At 41.4% G+C, this 16,801-nt stretch overlaps 1 protein-coding gene across 23 annotated transcripts in view; it reads right to left on the reverse strand.

The window, feature by feature from the left end:
* NCAM1 (neural cell adhesion molecule 1) overlaps positions 1–16,801 on the reverse strand; it is a 311,891-nt gene that overhangs the window by 48,461 nt on the left and 246,629 nt on the right. For 19 of the 23 annotated variants that reach the window (XM_032285538.1, XM_032285532.1, XM_032285531.1 and 16 more), the window contains exons 6-9: positions 15,683–15,800; positions 15,064–15,233; positions 8,478–8,620; positions 2,193–2,222 (exon numbers count right to left, since the gene is read on the reverse strand). In XM_032285538.1, coding sequence (XP_032141429.1) covers positions 2,193–2,222; positions 8,478–8,620; positions 15,064–15,233; positions 15,683–15,800 — 461 coding nt within the window. The remainder of the gene's footprint in view (positions 1–2,192; positions 2,223–8,477; positions 8,621–15,063; positions 15,234–15,682; positions 15,801–16,801) is intronic. The other 4 variants (XM_032285539.1, XM_032285533.1, XM_032285519.1 and 1 more) reach the window with 1 other exon arrangement.

The raw sequence follows: 16,801 nt of genomic DNA on the forward strand, positions 1-16,801 counted from the left end.
ACTTTACTCAGAATAATCTAGAAAATAGTTGAAGAGAAACTCAGAAAACAGTTGCAAAAGAAATTTCCTATCTAGTTTCTTTCAGGAAATTTCTCCATGTGGAAATTTCTCTTGTTTATTGATGTCCACAGACCACCCTTCTTACTTTGCAGTGATTCACTACAGATTTCATGATAGAATTATCTGCCAGATGCTCAGTTCTTCCTTTGAAGATATACAGATAGACTCCAGTGTCATTAGACTATCTTCCCCTGAAATGCTTTTACTCTGGCTCCTGCACAACTTCAGGGAGTGCCACCTACCAGCCATCCAGACAAAAAGTCACGCTGACCACCCAGGATGCAGTAGAAGGAGCAGATGAGCTCTGGGCAAGTATGAAAAGATACTGATGGCAAGAAAACTCCCTTTTTTCCCCCAAAAAGTATGAAGGGTAATGATAATTATTCTTCTCATCAAAATGTTTTTGTCTTCCTCCTTCCAGGTAAAAGTGCTAACCCTTTTCCAGAACTTACAAAATGAAATTGGCCATAACCCGAGCCTCCTTTTGCACTCATCTGGACTTATGGTCTTCATCTCCGAATGAGACAAACAGGAGAGAATGGAACTTCTGAGCCCTAGGGGCAGCATTCACTTGAAAGTCAATTACATCCAAAGTAAGACACTCACGATAAGGACACTTCTGAAAAACGGAGTGAGGTGTCTGCTTTCCTGGGAGTAAACCTATTATTTCCACTTACAATAATAATTCTCTTAACATCTCCTTAATGCTCCTTGATAAATCTTAGCTCCTCCTCAACCAGGTCTAAATGAGTATGAATAGGGAAAGTTGTATATGGACAAGCAGAATGAGATCTGCAGCTGCTTAAAAGTGGCTGATAACCCTTCTTCTCTCTCTTCCCCAATCCCAGTGCGTCCATGACTTTTGAACAATAAAGTACCCAAACTGCAATAGCACTAAGTGACTCCTATGCCACAGATGGGGGAGGATCTCAGTGAGGATGTACATTTAATCGTCAACCCTATGACAGGGAGGAAGGTCTTATACAAAGGAAGTTTATAATGAACTGGATTTGACAATGGCAGCATGTTCACATGTGCAGAAACTAAGATCAGTGCCTGGGGACAGGCAGTCAACTTTTAAATATTAAACAGCACATGAATATTTATAACCTTGACCTGAACACATGAGTTATATGTTCTGAGTAATTATCATTTCTGAGAGACTAAGAGAATAGATTTACCAAATTAAAATACAGAATCTATAGGATCATCATGTTTTGCATTTATAGCATTACAGGATCAAAGCCCCATCTGGATAAGAGGCAAAGGCTACTTTAAAAAAGTCCTTAGAGATTAGATCCTTGAATATCATCTCAAGTCTACTGGCTTTATTTTCACTGTATATCACTTCATATAAATCAGGTAAAAAATTATAGGCATGATGATAAGTAGGGTCTTGAGGTGTGGCAATCAAGGTCTAAAGATTAATATTTAGCTTCAGTTTTCAAACTAAGTCCCACGTTATCCAAACTGAAGCAATGAGTCAGAGAAATTTCAAAGGCTAAGTGCTACTGACTTTAAAAAAACATAAAACCATTTGTACCACATCATTCTAATCTCATTAATTTAATGCTCTATAAAAGTAATGGAGATAGGTTTAGCATTTGGGAAAACCAACGAGAGACATCATTTGCATTGCTTTTGAGATGAAATGTGATGTGATAATTTACCAAAACTGATCATTATAAAATAAGTGAGCAACAAGATGAGTTGAGCTGGAAAGGAAAGGGAGGAGTGGGTTTTTAGATCACTAACTCTGTGACATTATGGTCCAGAGCCACATCAACCACGTGAGTCAAAAAACTTTCACCATTTCAAAATGCCTGGCCTGGGAATTGGGGGCAATTTATTTATATCAGTATAATTACCTGGATGTGATTTTACCAGCACCAGCGAGAGAATAAGATCCCGTTTTAGGAAATAATATGGATTTGTTCATCCACTCCCAACACAGCTTGCTTGCTCATCCTAAAGTAATACTATTGCTAAGTAATGTCTACCACTATCGACCTATTCTTTAATCTAACTAAATTACTAATTAGTTTAGCATGTCTGGTTATTAAACTGCAATGGTGAGTTAAACTGTAACACTTTCAAAACTAAAGACTGGCTAGTGGTCAGGTAAGCTATACCTCTTGCTTCTCTGGTCGAGTCCACGAAGCCTGGAGAGAACAAGATATAAAACACAACAAGAAAGCAGTAAAATTTTACAACATGTTGCTTTAGAGAATGTTTCACACTGCATTCCGTGCACATGCAGCTTTTCTTTAATTCAGAACTTTTTCCAAGGCCCACTTTCAGTGGTGTGTTTATTACACAATTTAATTCAGGATTTAGGTTATGTTCAGCTTTTTCCCCCCTTAGTCACATTAAAATGTATAATTCAAAAGGTTCAGGCTTTCCTAATCTTTGGTATACCTAGATATGAATACCAGTAGGACCAGACTGCTCTCATTCCAAAACACCTTAAGTATTGCTCATAGTATTTGGTGGCATGACTAGTTCTAATCACATTATCTAAAGATACTTAGAGAGTAGGTTTCCTCCTTTGGATTTTATCAGGCAGCTTATCACAGATATACTAATGCCATTTTATGCTCATGCATTTTATAATTCTTTGCATGCATTCTGTTAAAATCAATTATTTTTTTTTTTTGTTCCAAAAGGAACAAAGCAAGGAGCAGAGAGGTCCTTGAGACCGGGAGTCAGGAAGCTTTGAGGATACCAAATGGGAGTGGTTGTGGGATGGCTCCTGTCCTTAACAGCAGAGAATGCCCAGATGGTATGCAGGCTCCAGCATGTACCATCTCCATCAAACACCGCATTCCATTCACAAGTTGGCATTCGCAAGCCAACCCAGACACACAGAGGTTAGGGGGATTTTCCACCCACATCTAGATTTTTTATTTCTCTAGCATTTGGGAATCTAGTCTCCTTACAGTTTGTCTGTTTTTCATACTAGGAGTCAAAGATATGATAGCTGCATTGTTCTTTTTATTACACGGCAGGACTGCCTGATTGTCTCTGATGTTCAGATGGAAAAAGGATAGAGAAGATGCCAGAATCATAGCAACGCAATCCAGGGAATGCAAGTAAGTTAGCAAACATTTAGTAAGAGTCCACTAAATGCAAGGAACTTTTGTGAGAAATGAGGATGGAAATACCGAGTTACACGATGTGGTAATGAACTAGAAGATGAAAACAGAGGAACATGCAGAGACCAAAGTAACGGTGGGCCAACACGTCAAGTGTGCTTGCCAATTCCACATCACTTAGAAGCTTGTCTGTTACATGCCAGGGCTGCAGGAATCAAGATCTTTCTTTTGAGAGATGATATCACATTGAGTTGTTTGTTGTTTCAAATCTGATTCTTCTTGTGTGTCTCCCAAATCACTATGGCTCTATGGCTTTTAGAATAAGTAGTTGCTAGTAACACAAAGCTTCCAGTAACATCACCTCCTACTTGTGTGCCTGGTGAAATGATAGGAAATATCTTGGTCCTAACAATTTGGTGAAGGTGTGACCCACATTAAGGCAACCTGATATGCAAATACACACACATATGAAATAAATCAGGGTATGATTAGTAATCCTCCAAAAATTGTTTGTTCTAGGTTGTTTTGATATTCATATTTTATTGTCTTACACACAAATGTGCAGGAAAATGTATATAAAATAAAGTGAAGCATCTCTATACTTTTCTTACATAGTCTGTTATTCATATGCCCACACGCTGGATAAACCAGACTCTGACTGCTCAATGCAGTCATCTTTTCCAGTGTTTAAAAGTGGGCCCTGCATTTGTACTGAATGAGGAATTCTTCCTGGCAAAAAGGAAACTGCAGCTTCCAAAGAATCCAGAACTTCAAAAGCTCACTCTTACTTGTGGGATATTCTGTCGGCCTAAGATTCAAGGTACATGGAATGCTTTTCATTTTTCCTACCTTTTCTGATCTCAATTATTCACTGCTATCCTCTCCTTAATAAAGCTTCATAGGTCTTCTTTGTTGGTCATTTCAAAGTATTAGAGATGTTCAAAGAAGCATATGATGGATTTTTTCTGCCAGGGATAGAGTATGTAAATCATCATCCATGGGTCTTACTCAGTATGTAAATGGCACCTGGAATTTAGCACCACTCACTCAAACACCTGGCAATATTTAAAATAAATCTGGGCAGGATAAGTAACGAAATGACATGGATGCAGAAGCTTTCTGAGGTATCACAATGACTTTCATACATATGATCAAACTGACCCATTATGATGGTAAAGTTTTTTCAGTCAACGTGACAGCGACTACTAAGAAATGTATCAACTTTTGGACAGCTGATCTACCCTGATGATCTCAATGACCCAAACAGCTAGGGACCCTAGCTATTACCAGTTGTTAAGCTAAACCAACTCAACTAGCTGAAGCTTAACAGATTGGTAATGGTCATTCCCAAATGAGTGATGAGACTCAATACAGAGACACGATCAAAGGTAGAGTGTGACATTCAGGCTCATTGTACTGGCTTTTGCTTATCTCTCTCATTCTTTTATAATAAACATGCACATTGGTATTCCATTCGAAAGTCAGTAAGTAGATGTCTATGGTTGAATGCCTTTTTTTCTGCCTCTTTTCTTAAGAAGACTGAACTTAGCAGTGAAGCAAAACACAAAGCTGCTTTAACTCACTTATATTCTAACTAACTTCATTAAAGGAATCATTGAACCTTCCACTAACGTCATACAAATCATGAGAGAGCCAATTGCACATCACTTACAAGCTTGTCTGTTACATGCCAGGGCTGCAGGAATCAAGATCTTTCTTTTGAGGGATGATATCATATTGAGTTGTTTGTTGTTTCAAATCTGATTCTTCTTGTGTGTCTCCCAAATCACTATGGCTCTGTGGCTTTTAGAGTAAGTAGTTGCTAGTAACACAAAGCTTCCAGTAACATCAGGTGCCCTACCTTCTGGGCCACCAAGCCAGAAGGAAGCCATTGTGGCAGTCTCAGGGCTCTGTGCTTGACTTTGTTCTAGTCAACATCTCTATCAGTGACTTAGACAAAGATACTGCAAATGAGTGTTCATACAAGGTTGGAAGCAGCAGCTAATACAAATGTTAGATGATGGCTGCATTGGGAAGCCTACTGAACTGCCTGCCCTTGGGCTCTCTACTTAGGCTAGGATCTCCACTGACTGCTCTACTTCTTTACTTTTAATATGCACATGGGTTGAAGTGCCCTGGACCCACAGACTTCTAAGGTAAATTTCTAATGAAAGTTGGTCCTGACTGGTTAGAAAGATGGACTCAAACAGTCATTCTCAAGCCAGTGGGTGTCTGTACATGTCACATTTTTAGTAAATTCAGAGGTGGCTAGTGGCATTCAATGGGAAGGGAACTAGAGATGCTAAGTATCTTGCAATACACAGTATGGTACTAGAGAAAGAAGCTTCTTCCCAAATTGCCACCATGACCCTGTTGAGAAGCACTGGGCTGCAACACGTAACATGCAATTTTTAACGGAAATAAATATACAATTCTGCAATATTGGTTAAGCAATCAATTGCATAAGAACAGGATAGGGGATGTGTGGCTTAAATGGGGTTCATGTAAAAAAGACTTGAGCATTTTAGTTGACCACAAGCTCAATATGAGGCAACAGAATAAGGAGACTGTTAAGAGCTAATGCACCTTTATCTGCATGATGGCATCCAGATAAAAAAGGCAATAGCCCTATTGAAGTCTGTATAGGTTACACTGAGCACAGCAAAATTTCAGGGGAGCCCTAGTGAACTGAAACTATCTAGTAAAGGACAACCAGAAAGATAACAGGTATCAAAACCATGGCATATGAGAAATAGTGAAAACAGCTGGTGTGTTCAACGTAAGAGGAGTGGACTGGAGGAAAGTCGAAGAGCTTTTTTAATGGCTCTCATGCAAAGGACTGAGTGGCAGAGGCTGGGAGGACCAAGTAGAAGAAGGGGCAAGGAAGGAGCCCTTTCTGCTCTTCAGCATTCACCAACTCCCCTGCAGAGTACTGACACCATCATGCTTCAGACAGGGCCAACTGGCTTCCTGGCAAGGATGCTAGACCAGGGTGCCAGGCGAGACTGGATGACCTCAAAAGGTGCCTTTCAAACATCTAAGATTTTGGCATTTTATGTGATCTAAATCTCAGGAGGCTTCATTACCTGACCAATTAGATACGATTTGTCTAGTTTTGCTTGCTTAGCATATCACTCTGATTTTAAAAAGAAAACATTTTTTTCCACTCCTACACTTCAGTGACGCTAGTAATCTTGATATCTAATTGTTTAGAATGCAACTTCGGATGGAGGAAAACATGAGGAGAGGCTGTCAAAGTAAAAGTGAAATGTATTTTCTGTATTCCAACCTGTTCATGAACAGCCCATATTTGTTTTCTTAATTATTAGCTACCCACAGTGTAAGATGGACAATATGCCTCTTTGATGTCAATATGTAATTAACAGAGATGGCAAATTTCCTTCTATAGGGTTTCACTTAGGTGAATATGTCAGTCTAGTGTCATATCACTAGCTAATTTGGAGACTTGTTTTAACACTGATTCACTCATGTTTCAATAAAGTGAACTTAAAGTGAACTTGAAGGCAAGTAAAAGAAATCACATTACAATCAATGTGGCTGAGCTAAATTAACTACCTAAGATTAAGACAAATGATCTATAGTGATATAATTATATAAAAAGTAGTTACTACTTGGCTTGAGACAGTTTTTGCTGGATACCTGTCTCCATATTTAGCAAATATGAATGTGTATCAGTTCCTGGCTATTATTCTCATTCTATAAAAATGAAATCACAGATACAAGCCAGAAGTGCCAACTTATTAAAGAACCTCCATAGGCACAAATCTTAATAATCTTTGTGGTCTAGCTCAGCTGTCAAGCTATTCCTAGAAAAGATACAGAATTCAAACGCATCATTCATCTGAGACAGATATTATTTCTGTCCTTCACTGTAGGTCAAAGATATACACTGGGTCACTTGTGACAAAAATTCACTTTTAAGCTGATGTAGAAAGATCTGCCAGGCAGTAGCCTTGTGGTTTAAGCCCTGAAATGTACATTCAATCCACATAACACGCATGAGTGGGGCTGACATCTTAGCTGAGGGTTTAATTCTTATGTTGATAAAGAAAGTATCAAGTAAACACCACATCTTTTAATCTGGCTGGTTTTCAGAGTATCAAACAGCATATGTGAGTTTCAAAAATATTTAGCAGTTTCTCAGTTGAGTTTTTGTTAAGTTGATTTTAACTCTGGAGGTAAAAGTTGCAAAAAAAAATAGGTTATTTGGAAGAGGAGTTTGTTCCATTTGATGTAGTTTTGTTTTCTATTAGTGGGATAGAAATTAGCTCCTCAAATGCAAATGCCAAATTTAGCTCTAGTATTTCACACTATCTCTTTCTGGCTTTGAGTTTACCCTCTCTAGAGATTTCCTTTAGGCAGGCAGAATAGTGAAGATCTATCATTTTTGACATTCTGATCAATAAGCAATCCATTAGAAATGTTCCGTTTAAGGCTAAGGCCATTACTCTTGAATAGGTGACAAAACTTGGATTAACTAAAACAAAGCCCATTACTACAGGATATACGAGATGAGTTGCATTAACACCAGTCTTTTTTTCCTCCTGCTTTTGGCCCACTCAATAATCCAGGGCTGTATTATGTGGGGTCAGCTCAGTTTTTAAAAATTGTCAACAATAAAGATAGCTTTCTGGTGGCCTTTAAATCCATGAACTTTAAAGCTCATTTCCCTTCATTTAAATTTGCCAGGAAGTTGTTACAGTGCTCTTAAACTCTCAAGAACATATTGAAGAACCAGGATGTAATCATCACTTAGAAACTGCTAAATATTTTTGCCTTTAGAACAAAATGATATCCAAATGTGACCAAGAATACAGGCAGACACAATGGCAACCAAGCGTTTGTGCATAAGTGCATATATAGCATGAGTATACAAACACAAGAAAAAGAATTAATTGGTTCATTTTGATCCTGATTGTTTCTGGGAGATCTTTCCCAGGGTGCTCTTGAGATGATGACAGTGTCACCTGGCACACCAGGAAGTTGGCTTCTCCTTGTTCCCTCACAGCTCTGTAACTCTGGGATTAAAAATCACTACTGCCTCCTCCCCAGAACATCTAACTTGAGCATGCCCGTACATCACACCCTGCCAACCTATCCAAGGAATTGTGCCTATTCCATTGCAAGGGGATGTTGAGCAGGCCGTGTCCTGCAGGCTGGAGGAGGGAGGCCCTAGATCTGGCTGTGGTCTCTGGTGACCATAACCCATCTCCCAGCTCACCGAAGGGACCTGGGCATGGGAGATTCAATCTGCTTTGAGTCTGCATTCCAAGGCCCTGAAACTCTTGGGCAACATGATACCTTTTCTTCACTGCTGATGTTCCGGGTAGAAGTCCTCCAGGTGATGGAGGGAATGGGATCTCCGGAGGCTTCACAGGTAAGAGTGACCTGCTCCTCCAATTCCATGGCAGTCTGGTTCTCTACATATGTGATTTTGGGTTTTGCTGAAAAGACAAAACATTTCTCTGAGTTTATCTAACTATTGAGCTTTCTGGGTTTAAATGATGACATGCACCTATCCAATAAAGGTCATCTATCTGCTAAGTATAAGGCCCTCGCCTAGGTGTTTTAGGAGATACAAAACTGACTCTCCAAGGCTTACAATGATGTAGCCATGTGACAACATAGAAACCATAATAATAAGAAATATGGTATAGAGTAAGAGTCTTAGGGGCAAGAAATGCAGGCAGCATGACGCAGACGAAGAGTGCTCCCTTGTATGGAGCCTTCAAGAGGAGATGGCTTTGGGGCTCGGCCATGAAATTTTCAGTAGGTGGGACTCTAGGGTGGAGATGGAGTCATCTGAAGTGTAGGAAACTGACTGAATAAAAGCAAAGAAGCAAGAACATATGCAGAGAGGGAAGAGAACAGTGCGGCATAAGGTAGAGGAAGGTGAGGCTGGGTGGCTGGAATTTCACCTGGTGCCTGGTGGAGGCACACAGACAGCATTTAATTAGGGGCACAAAAGCATTTATATTTCAAGAAGGTTTATATGGGGACATTTCAGGAAGCGTTAGGCTAGAGAAAACTTTGAGATGGGAAAACCAGTTTGGAAGTCCTGGCAATGACCCAGATGTGCAGTAACATTGGATCCTGAACGAGGTCCTTTGAGGGAAACAGCAGAGAGCAGCTATGAGAAAGATGCTGGAGTAAGGTTCAACCAGAGGCAACTGAACAGAGGGCAAGGAGGGGTGAAAAGAACCAAAAGAAGCAATAAGAAGGAGTCCACGTGGCTTGGAGTCTTAATGACTGGGAGAATTGGTGTTAGCATTAAGTCAAATGAAGATATCAGGCAAGGAACTGGGTAGGAGCTCTGGGGTGGGCTCAGGATGGGAAGGAGATGAGTTGAGATGAGTTCATTTTCCAAATGCTTTGAGTAATGCAAGAAAACACAAGCATTCCAAAGCTGAGTTAAATGCTAAAACATTAGAGAAAATTGAATTTTCCCAATTTAAAACAATTATGCTCTGAAATTGCTGAACTTTGTGAGGAAGAGAAAAGATAACACTACACAAATGTAACTTATTTCATGAATAAAGGAAAAGGCCAGGCTAGGGAAACAAACAAATGAACCAAAAAACCCCAAGAGAATTATAGCTAGTTTTGGAAAAGACTATATTTGCTTTAAATTCAAATTCATACAGCAACCCTTAGAAGGCAAATAAAGGATTGTCTATATATTTTCCTCATGTTGAGGTCTTAGATGCTGTTTTAACAAACATAAAACAATAATAGAACTAAACACTTTCTGTTACAAATGCCTGCTTATACATAAAATCACCTATATAGTTCAAATACTTGCCTAAAGGTAATGCATACTAACAGCCTGTTTAGCAAATTCTTTTTGATGGATAGCACATAGGCGCATCTCAATCCAATTTGGCCAAATGTTTGCAGATTTCAGTTGATGGAGTCCACACGAATGAAGTTAAACCTCATAGGTTTCCCTATTGTGTCTTCCTTGATAAATATGATTTTCAAGAATACTACAACTCGTATTGGAAGGAGTATATGCTAAATGCCACTGAATGGGAAGTTTTAGAGGGCAAAGTAGAATAAAGATAAAATAAAATAAACGTGAAAAACAAAAAAGTAAAAGAAAGGTAAAATAAGAGCCGAATTTCTATTTTGGAAAAGTCACAGAATAAAAAAATTAAAAAAATTCAGCCAAACACTGAATTCTCTAAACTGAACAGTTGTTTTGGGGTCTGGAGACAATCTCAGGAAGGCTGAGTTTTAGGCCCTTAAAATCTGAGATCTGGTCCAAATGTTTTGGGTAATGCAAGAAAACACAAATGCATTACCCAAAACATTGCTGACCTCCTCCTGACCTGTGGTGCTTTGTCATGGCAGCCGAAGGTTAACAGAAGACAGACAAGGGTCAGTTACCAACTATTTATATTTGGCCTTGGCGGCTCCATTTCCCAGATGGCTACAGAAGGTGCATTGTATGACTCCTTAGAAAAAAGGCATACCACATTCTTATTAAAACATGATTATGGCTAATTTTGTATAGTCTCCAGAGTGTTGTTAGAAGGAAGGCAAGCTTCTCACTGCTAACTTAATCCTCTTACTCTGGCAGCAGTGCTACTGTCAGAACTAACTTAGAAAGGGCAGAATGCCACCTTAGAAGAAGACAGTGACAGACATAATTTATTGTCTAAATTGGGACCCTACTCAGAGTGACATGAGTGGCTCTAAATAACTGCACCAGGACAAAGGCCATTATTGGGCCAAAGGGGACAGATATTGGGTCACCCTACTCCAAAGACTCCCTCCCTCTGCATTCCAGCATCTAGAGGGGTCTCTTCCTACATCCTCTGCCCTCTGTTAATTAACCTTGCTTATGAGTTCTTGGCTTTTGGATCCCTGTTCCAGTCTCTGTCTGCTTCCACAGGCCTTAGTGCCTCAGACTGCTCCACTGCACCTTTCCCCATATTCCCTCCTGTGAGTTTTCCAAGAATGCCTGCCATGAAGAGCCAGCCTTGTCTACACCCACTCCAGTCCATGCTCCTACAACCCTAGCCAAAGAAGAGCCCTGAGGCCTCTGTGTCCCTGAACAAAGAGGTTGGACACGATGGTCTGGGGTATGACCAGGTGCACCTTCTTTTGGGCCACTGCTTGTCCTTTGCTAAAACCCTCAGGGGCTGTTTGAGTCACAGGGTTCCTGGACGCTGGTGAACTTGCCTCAGCCACAGCAGCATGGCCTCAAGAGCATCATAGGAATCAATGGAGACAAAACTTCTTCAGAGGCACACATGGGGACAACAGTAATGCCAAATTTAAAGGATGACAGGATGCACCTACTTAATAAAAGAAGCATCTAGCTAATAACTAAGGCAACGTGTGCTAGAACATGTCTTTTTCTTAGGAAAGAATGATGCCACTTAGGTACAAATGATGTAATAAAATCCCTAATTGAGATATGTCCCGTAGATACTGATGGACATCCCTTCTTGAAGCCACAGGACTTCTGGGCTTTTCTTTACTATCTAAGCTACAGGTAGATAGTTACTACTATCTACAGGTTTCCTCCCTCTTCTACCTCATTGCTGTAGACTCTGCTCCCACTTGGGGAACGTGCCCTATTTCTCCCCCAGCGATGGTCCACAATGGCAAGTTGGAAAGGGATGGAGAGGGAACAAAAAGGTGGAAGGAAAAGGAGCTGTAACCAGCTGGTCCCTCCCCACCTGGTTCCCTAACCCTGTTATCCGTCTCCTTAACCAACGGTGAGGCTAGTGGAGGAGGAGAGAAAGGAGGATGAGAAGCGGAAGTGGATGGAAAAAGGTGGTGGATAGGAGGCACCAGGTTCCTTCAGGGAGGCTGTATGAACTCTCCTCAGGCTATGAGAGGGGAGCACTCCCTTTCTGAGTAGACTCAGTCTCTACAAGTCTATGATTTACTGCCCTGTCCCTTCAGGAGCCCTGCCACCTCTTCTCTATGCTCCACTATGCTCCCTAGTCCTTCCCCAGCGGCAGTCTCAGGAAAGAAATTGTGAAGAGAGAGAGAGTGTGTGTGTGTGTGTGTGTGTGTGTGTGTATGTGTGTGTGTGTGTGATGCAGAGGTGTGTATGTTTCCAAGGTGGAGGGAGGGAAGACAAATCTTGCCTTAACAGTTTCCCCACCCTACTCTCCCTGCCTCGTTACTCCTCCCGTCAACCTGACCCACTCTTTTCCCTGTACCACGGTCCCACATGGCCCTGCACTCACTACCCACCCTCTCCTGGGGCAGCCACTACTACCAGAGAGGCCTGGAGGAGAAGCTGAGATCTGTTTGTGCCCAGCCAAGTAGAGGCCGAGTTGTTTTTACAAAGAAACCATGAGCTACCAGGTGGTGCAGGCAGAGTGCACTAATTCTAGTACTGCCAGACACTTCCTGTATAATTCAGATACAACATATGTTCTGTTGGGTTTCGTGGAGTTAACAACCACCATTGTTTGATTAGAGAAGGGACTTAGGAGCCACCTGCCTCGGTGTGAATCCAGAGGTACCTCATCCCTCTGTGATCGGGTTCCTCATATGTAAAATGGCGATAATAATAAAATCTACATTATAGGGTGTGAGGAGGATTAAAAGAGTTAACTTACTGATAGCACTTCACAGAGTGCTTGGCACATTATAGGTGTTCTGTTTGTGTTTGGTATTATTATTATTACTTTATGGAGTTAATGTCTGCAATAATTTCCTAAAGACAGGTGATGATAGTGTTTCCAGGCTTTCCTCCCTGCCATGTATGTATGTATGCTTCATCACATAGAACTAATGGCAGTCCCTTCATTTATTCAATCTAGTGCCTACTGTATTCGGGCTACTGTTCCAGGTGCTGGGGATGCGTCTGTGAGTAAAACAGACACAGCCCCTGTCCACAAGAAGCTTCCATTCAACACAGCCTGTGCTTTTCCTGCCTCTGTGCCTGTGCCCTGGCTCCCTGAAATTCTCATTCACTCCTTCAGCTGGGCAATTCCTACCTATGAAATAGTACATTTTAATGACTTCTCTAACTTACATCACACAGGACCAGAGATCTTCTTTCCTATAAAACACTGTGCATATTCCTGCTGTGAAATCATAATAATGTGTTGTTATTTCAAATTCCAGCATTGACTATCTACATTAGCCTGTGGACCTACTGATGAGAACAGAGTCCGTGTTGTTCATCTTGTAAACTTGGCAATGACTGAGTCCATAGCAGTCACTCAAATGTTGCTGACTCACACTGACTATTATACTTCTGATTATCACACTGATTATTATAACTTCTATGCTTATTCATTTCTCTCCCTCTTTGTGCTTTCCAGAGTCAAGGGATTATATCCTACGCCTCTCTGTAGCCCCTCTGTCCAGCAACAATGGTGATCTACACATATTTATTAGAGGAAGGGATTAATTAACAAATAGATCTATCTGTTTCTATAATATAGAAAAACTTACCAAAACCTTAGTGATTGGGGAAGATCAGTCTGAATTCAAGAAAAGACTCTCAAGAATATTTTTCATGAAGTTTAGCTTTCAGTCTCAAGTACATACAGTTGACTCGAACCAAACTGATAGCCTGTTTCTAAACCCAGCTGTTTACTACTGAATAAATAGCAGACCATTTGAATATAAAGTCTTGATTTTCAAAGGTCTGCATTTATGAACAGTTCTCCTGATCAGGCTGAATAAGCAGGTCCCAAACCTGATTCCCAGGTGTACATTTTAACGACCTGGAGGCTCCAGGCACCAGAGCTGCCCCTCAGACTGGCACCTCCCCAGCAGCACTGTCTACAATAGCCCAGCTTATCTGCGTTTTCTAAACAGACATGCAGAGAGAGTTGAGAGTTGAGACTATACATTTCTCTGCAACCAGTTCTTTCAAGATCAGGTCAAAATGCCTTTCAGTTCTGAAATGAATGGAATTTTCCCGAGTTTACGCAGACGAAGTCAGCAGGGATGTGGGGCTCTCCTATGCCACTGTTTCACACAGCCCAGGGAAAGAGGCAAACAAGGCAAAGCAGTCAGCCCATCGGCCACTAAAGTTACCAGAGGCCTATGACAAGTCTGGCACCGTTTGGAGTGGCAGGAATAACGCCGTGTATGACAGCCAGGGTTCTGCTATCTTGAAGTTTACACACTAGTGGGGTAGGAGACAGACCATCCCCAAAACAAATATGCAAACGACATTCCATCTGTTGAGGTACTGTTAAGTACAGCAAAGAACACAGGTAAGAGTCACGAGAGAGAGATGAGTGGGGGTGGGTGGGAGTAGTCGCAGTGCGGGGGGAGCTAAATTAGCCAGGGCAGTGAAGGAGGGAGCCACTGAGAAGGTGAGTGTGAGCTAAGATCTGAATGGTGGATCAGAAGAAGGCAGCTTAGAGTGGATTGGAGGGAAAGGTATTCCAAGGAGAAGAAACACCAAGGGCAATCTCCCGAAGATGGGGAACAAGCTTGGTATGTCTGAGGTGCACAAAGAAGGCCTGCGTGGTTGGAGAACTTTGCATGCACAGCAAAGTGAAAGAGAGATGAGGCTGGAGAAGAAGGCAGGAGCTAGTTCATGGCTGTCTTGTAGGCCACGGCAGGGAGTCTGGCTTTTATTCTGGTTGCCATAGGAAGCTACTGGAGGCTTTCAAACAGATAAGTGGCACTTAGGTCATTCTGGCTACTGTGAGCAGAAGGGAATGAAGTAGATCAATAGGGAGAGGCAGGGAGGCCGGCTACGAGACTGTCTCAATGCCCAGGTAAGGATGGTGGTGGTTTGGACTAGGGGGTTATGTGATAGAACTGGCAAGGAAGGTTGCATTGGGTTATGTTCCAATTGGGAGAGTGGCCAGGGTCCTACTGATGGACTGAATGTGCAGAGGAAGAAGAATTGTGGCAGAGCAGTGACCTGGACCCCCATTCCCCTTACCGAAGACTTTGAGGTGAATGGTTGCATCCTGCTCTCCAGCCTTGTTCTCGGCAATGCAGACGTACTCGGCCTCGTCGTTCTTATCTACCTTTCTGATGGTCAGCTGGGAACTATCGTCGCTGAAGATGTACTTCTCGTTGTCTTCCTCATGCTCTATCTGTTCCCCATCCCTACAGCATGCAGAAATGCAAAGTAACATGACTTTGGCCACAGGGGTAAGATGTCTATTTTTATCAGGTTCCCTAAAATGCAGACTGAGCCAATAGAAAGACTCAGTCTTTACAAAGAGTTAAGGCACCAAGTTGAATTTCCACATACACCTTTTATTCCTCTATTCCATCCTCTGACTCTCCAAGGGCTGTAACTGTACCCACAAAGGTTTCAAAGTGGGCTCCCAAGACCACACCCTCCAGCTCTGACTCTGGCCACACAAGGCTGAAAATGAAGGAATAATCAATGCACAAGCAAGAGAATCTTATAGAAAAGAGTCCATTCTTCACCTGGCGTTGATAGTCCTAAGAAGCCCACATCCATTCCACTGAGGCACTAACATGGAGCAGACTTTACGATGCCCCATTCTCCTCTAGTCCATGATAAAAGGAACGTGCCAGTTTCTTACTTTGTCCAGCTCATGGTGGGCTCCGGGAAGCCTTCAGCATCGCACACAAGGGTGACAGACTGGCCCAGGTTGGCGGTGGCATTCACAATGTTCTGCCTGGCTTGGATGGTGGGTGGCACTGAAGGAAAAAAAAGGTGTCACAGGGTGGTTGTGAAAATTTGGAAAAACCCCGTGGCCTGGAGAAGAGACATCGTTTCAGGTCGGGAGTTCTCAGCCTGTGGGACAAATGTCCTGCGCAGCTGCAGAGTTAGTGTCAGGAATCGAAATTCATGTGTGTGCTAAATAACTTATGCAGACTGAAGAGATAGTTCTCCCAAACAGGCATTTTTGTTTTTCATTCATTGAGAAGCTATAATAATACATTTTACTCATGTTAAAATGGTATTCAATTTATAGTAGCTATTTTTCATTATCTATTTTCTCAGTCAATGCATATGAAACTTAATAACTACCAGGGTCAGTGGAACTTGATGTTAAAAAGGGGCTGTTCATACTGGAAAAAGTTGGACAATACTGATCCCAGTGGTTAAATGGTTAATACCAATTCGAATGCATCAACTACAAAAAGAGTGCCATTTCCCTGGGACTGTGATGAACAACCTTGTATACAAACTGTTTTTTACCAAGGGAATGAGAGGGGGAGAGTTTGGCAAAAAATATGTGTCAATAGTCAAAACAATTCAAACCAGATTTACTTATTTTTTTTAGTACTGACGTTATAATTTCCCGTAAAGATCTTGTAAATGTCAGATCGATTCCGTGGGTGTGTTTATTTGACACTGCAAATTAAGATTAATAAGCCTATACGGACCATGATTCTGGCTATTCTGAGGTCTGAGTTGACTGTAATATTTTCTTTGAACATTTAAGCAGGGGACTAACTTCACAATTACGGTAATATCAAGAACAATGAGGATTAATCGGTAAGCAGGGGGAAAGTTTTAGTGCTGTGGAATGGTGAAGGACATTCAATTGCTGCACTAAAATCCCCCATAGTCGAAGGAAGATCCAACAGGCAAGTGTATTTTAAAAAAGAACAACAACAAAGAAATCTAAATGTTATGGTGGAAAGGGATTTAGCTGAGAGGGATGATTGAGTCAGGATAGGATTTATTTTAC

Source organism: Sapajus apella, unplaced genomic scaffold, assembly GCF_009761245.1.
Source record: "Sapajus apella isolate SASKATOON/1434 unplaced genomic scaffold, GSC_monkey_1.0 scaffold16, whole genome shotgun sequence".
NCBI lineage: Eukaryota > Metazoa > Chordata > Mammalia > Primates > Cebidae > Sapajus > Sapajus apella.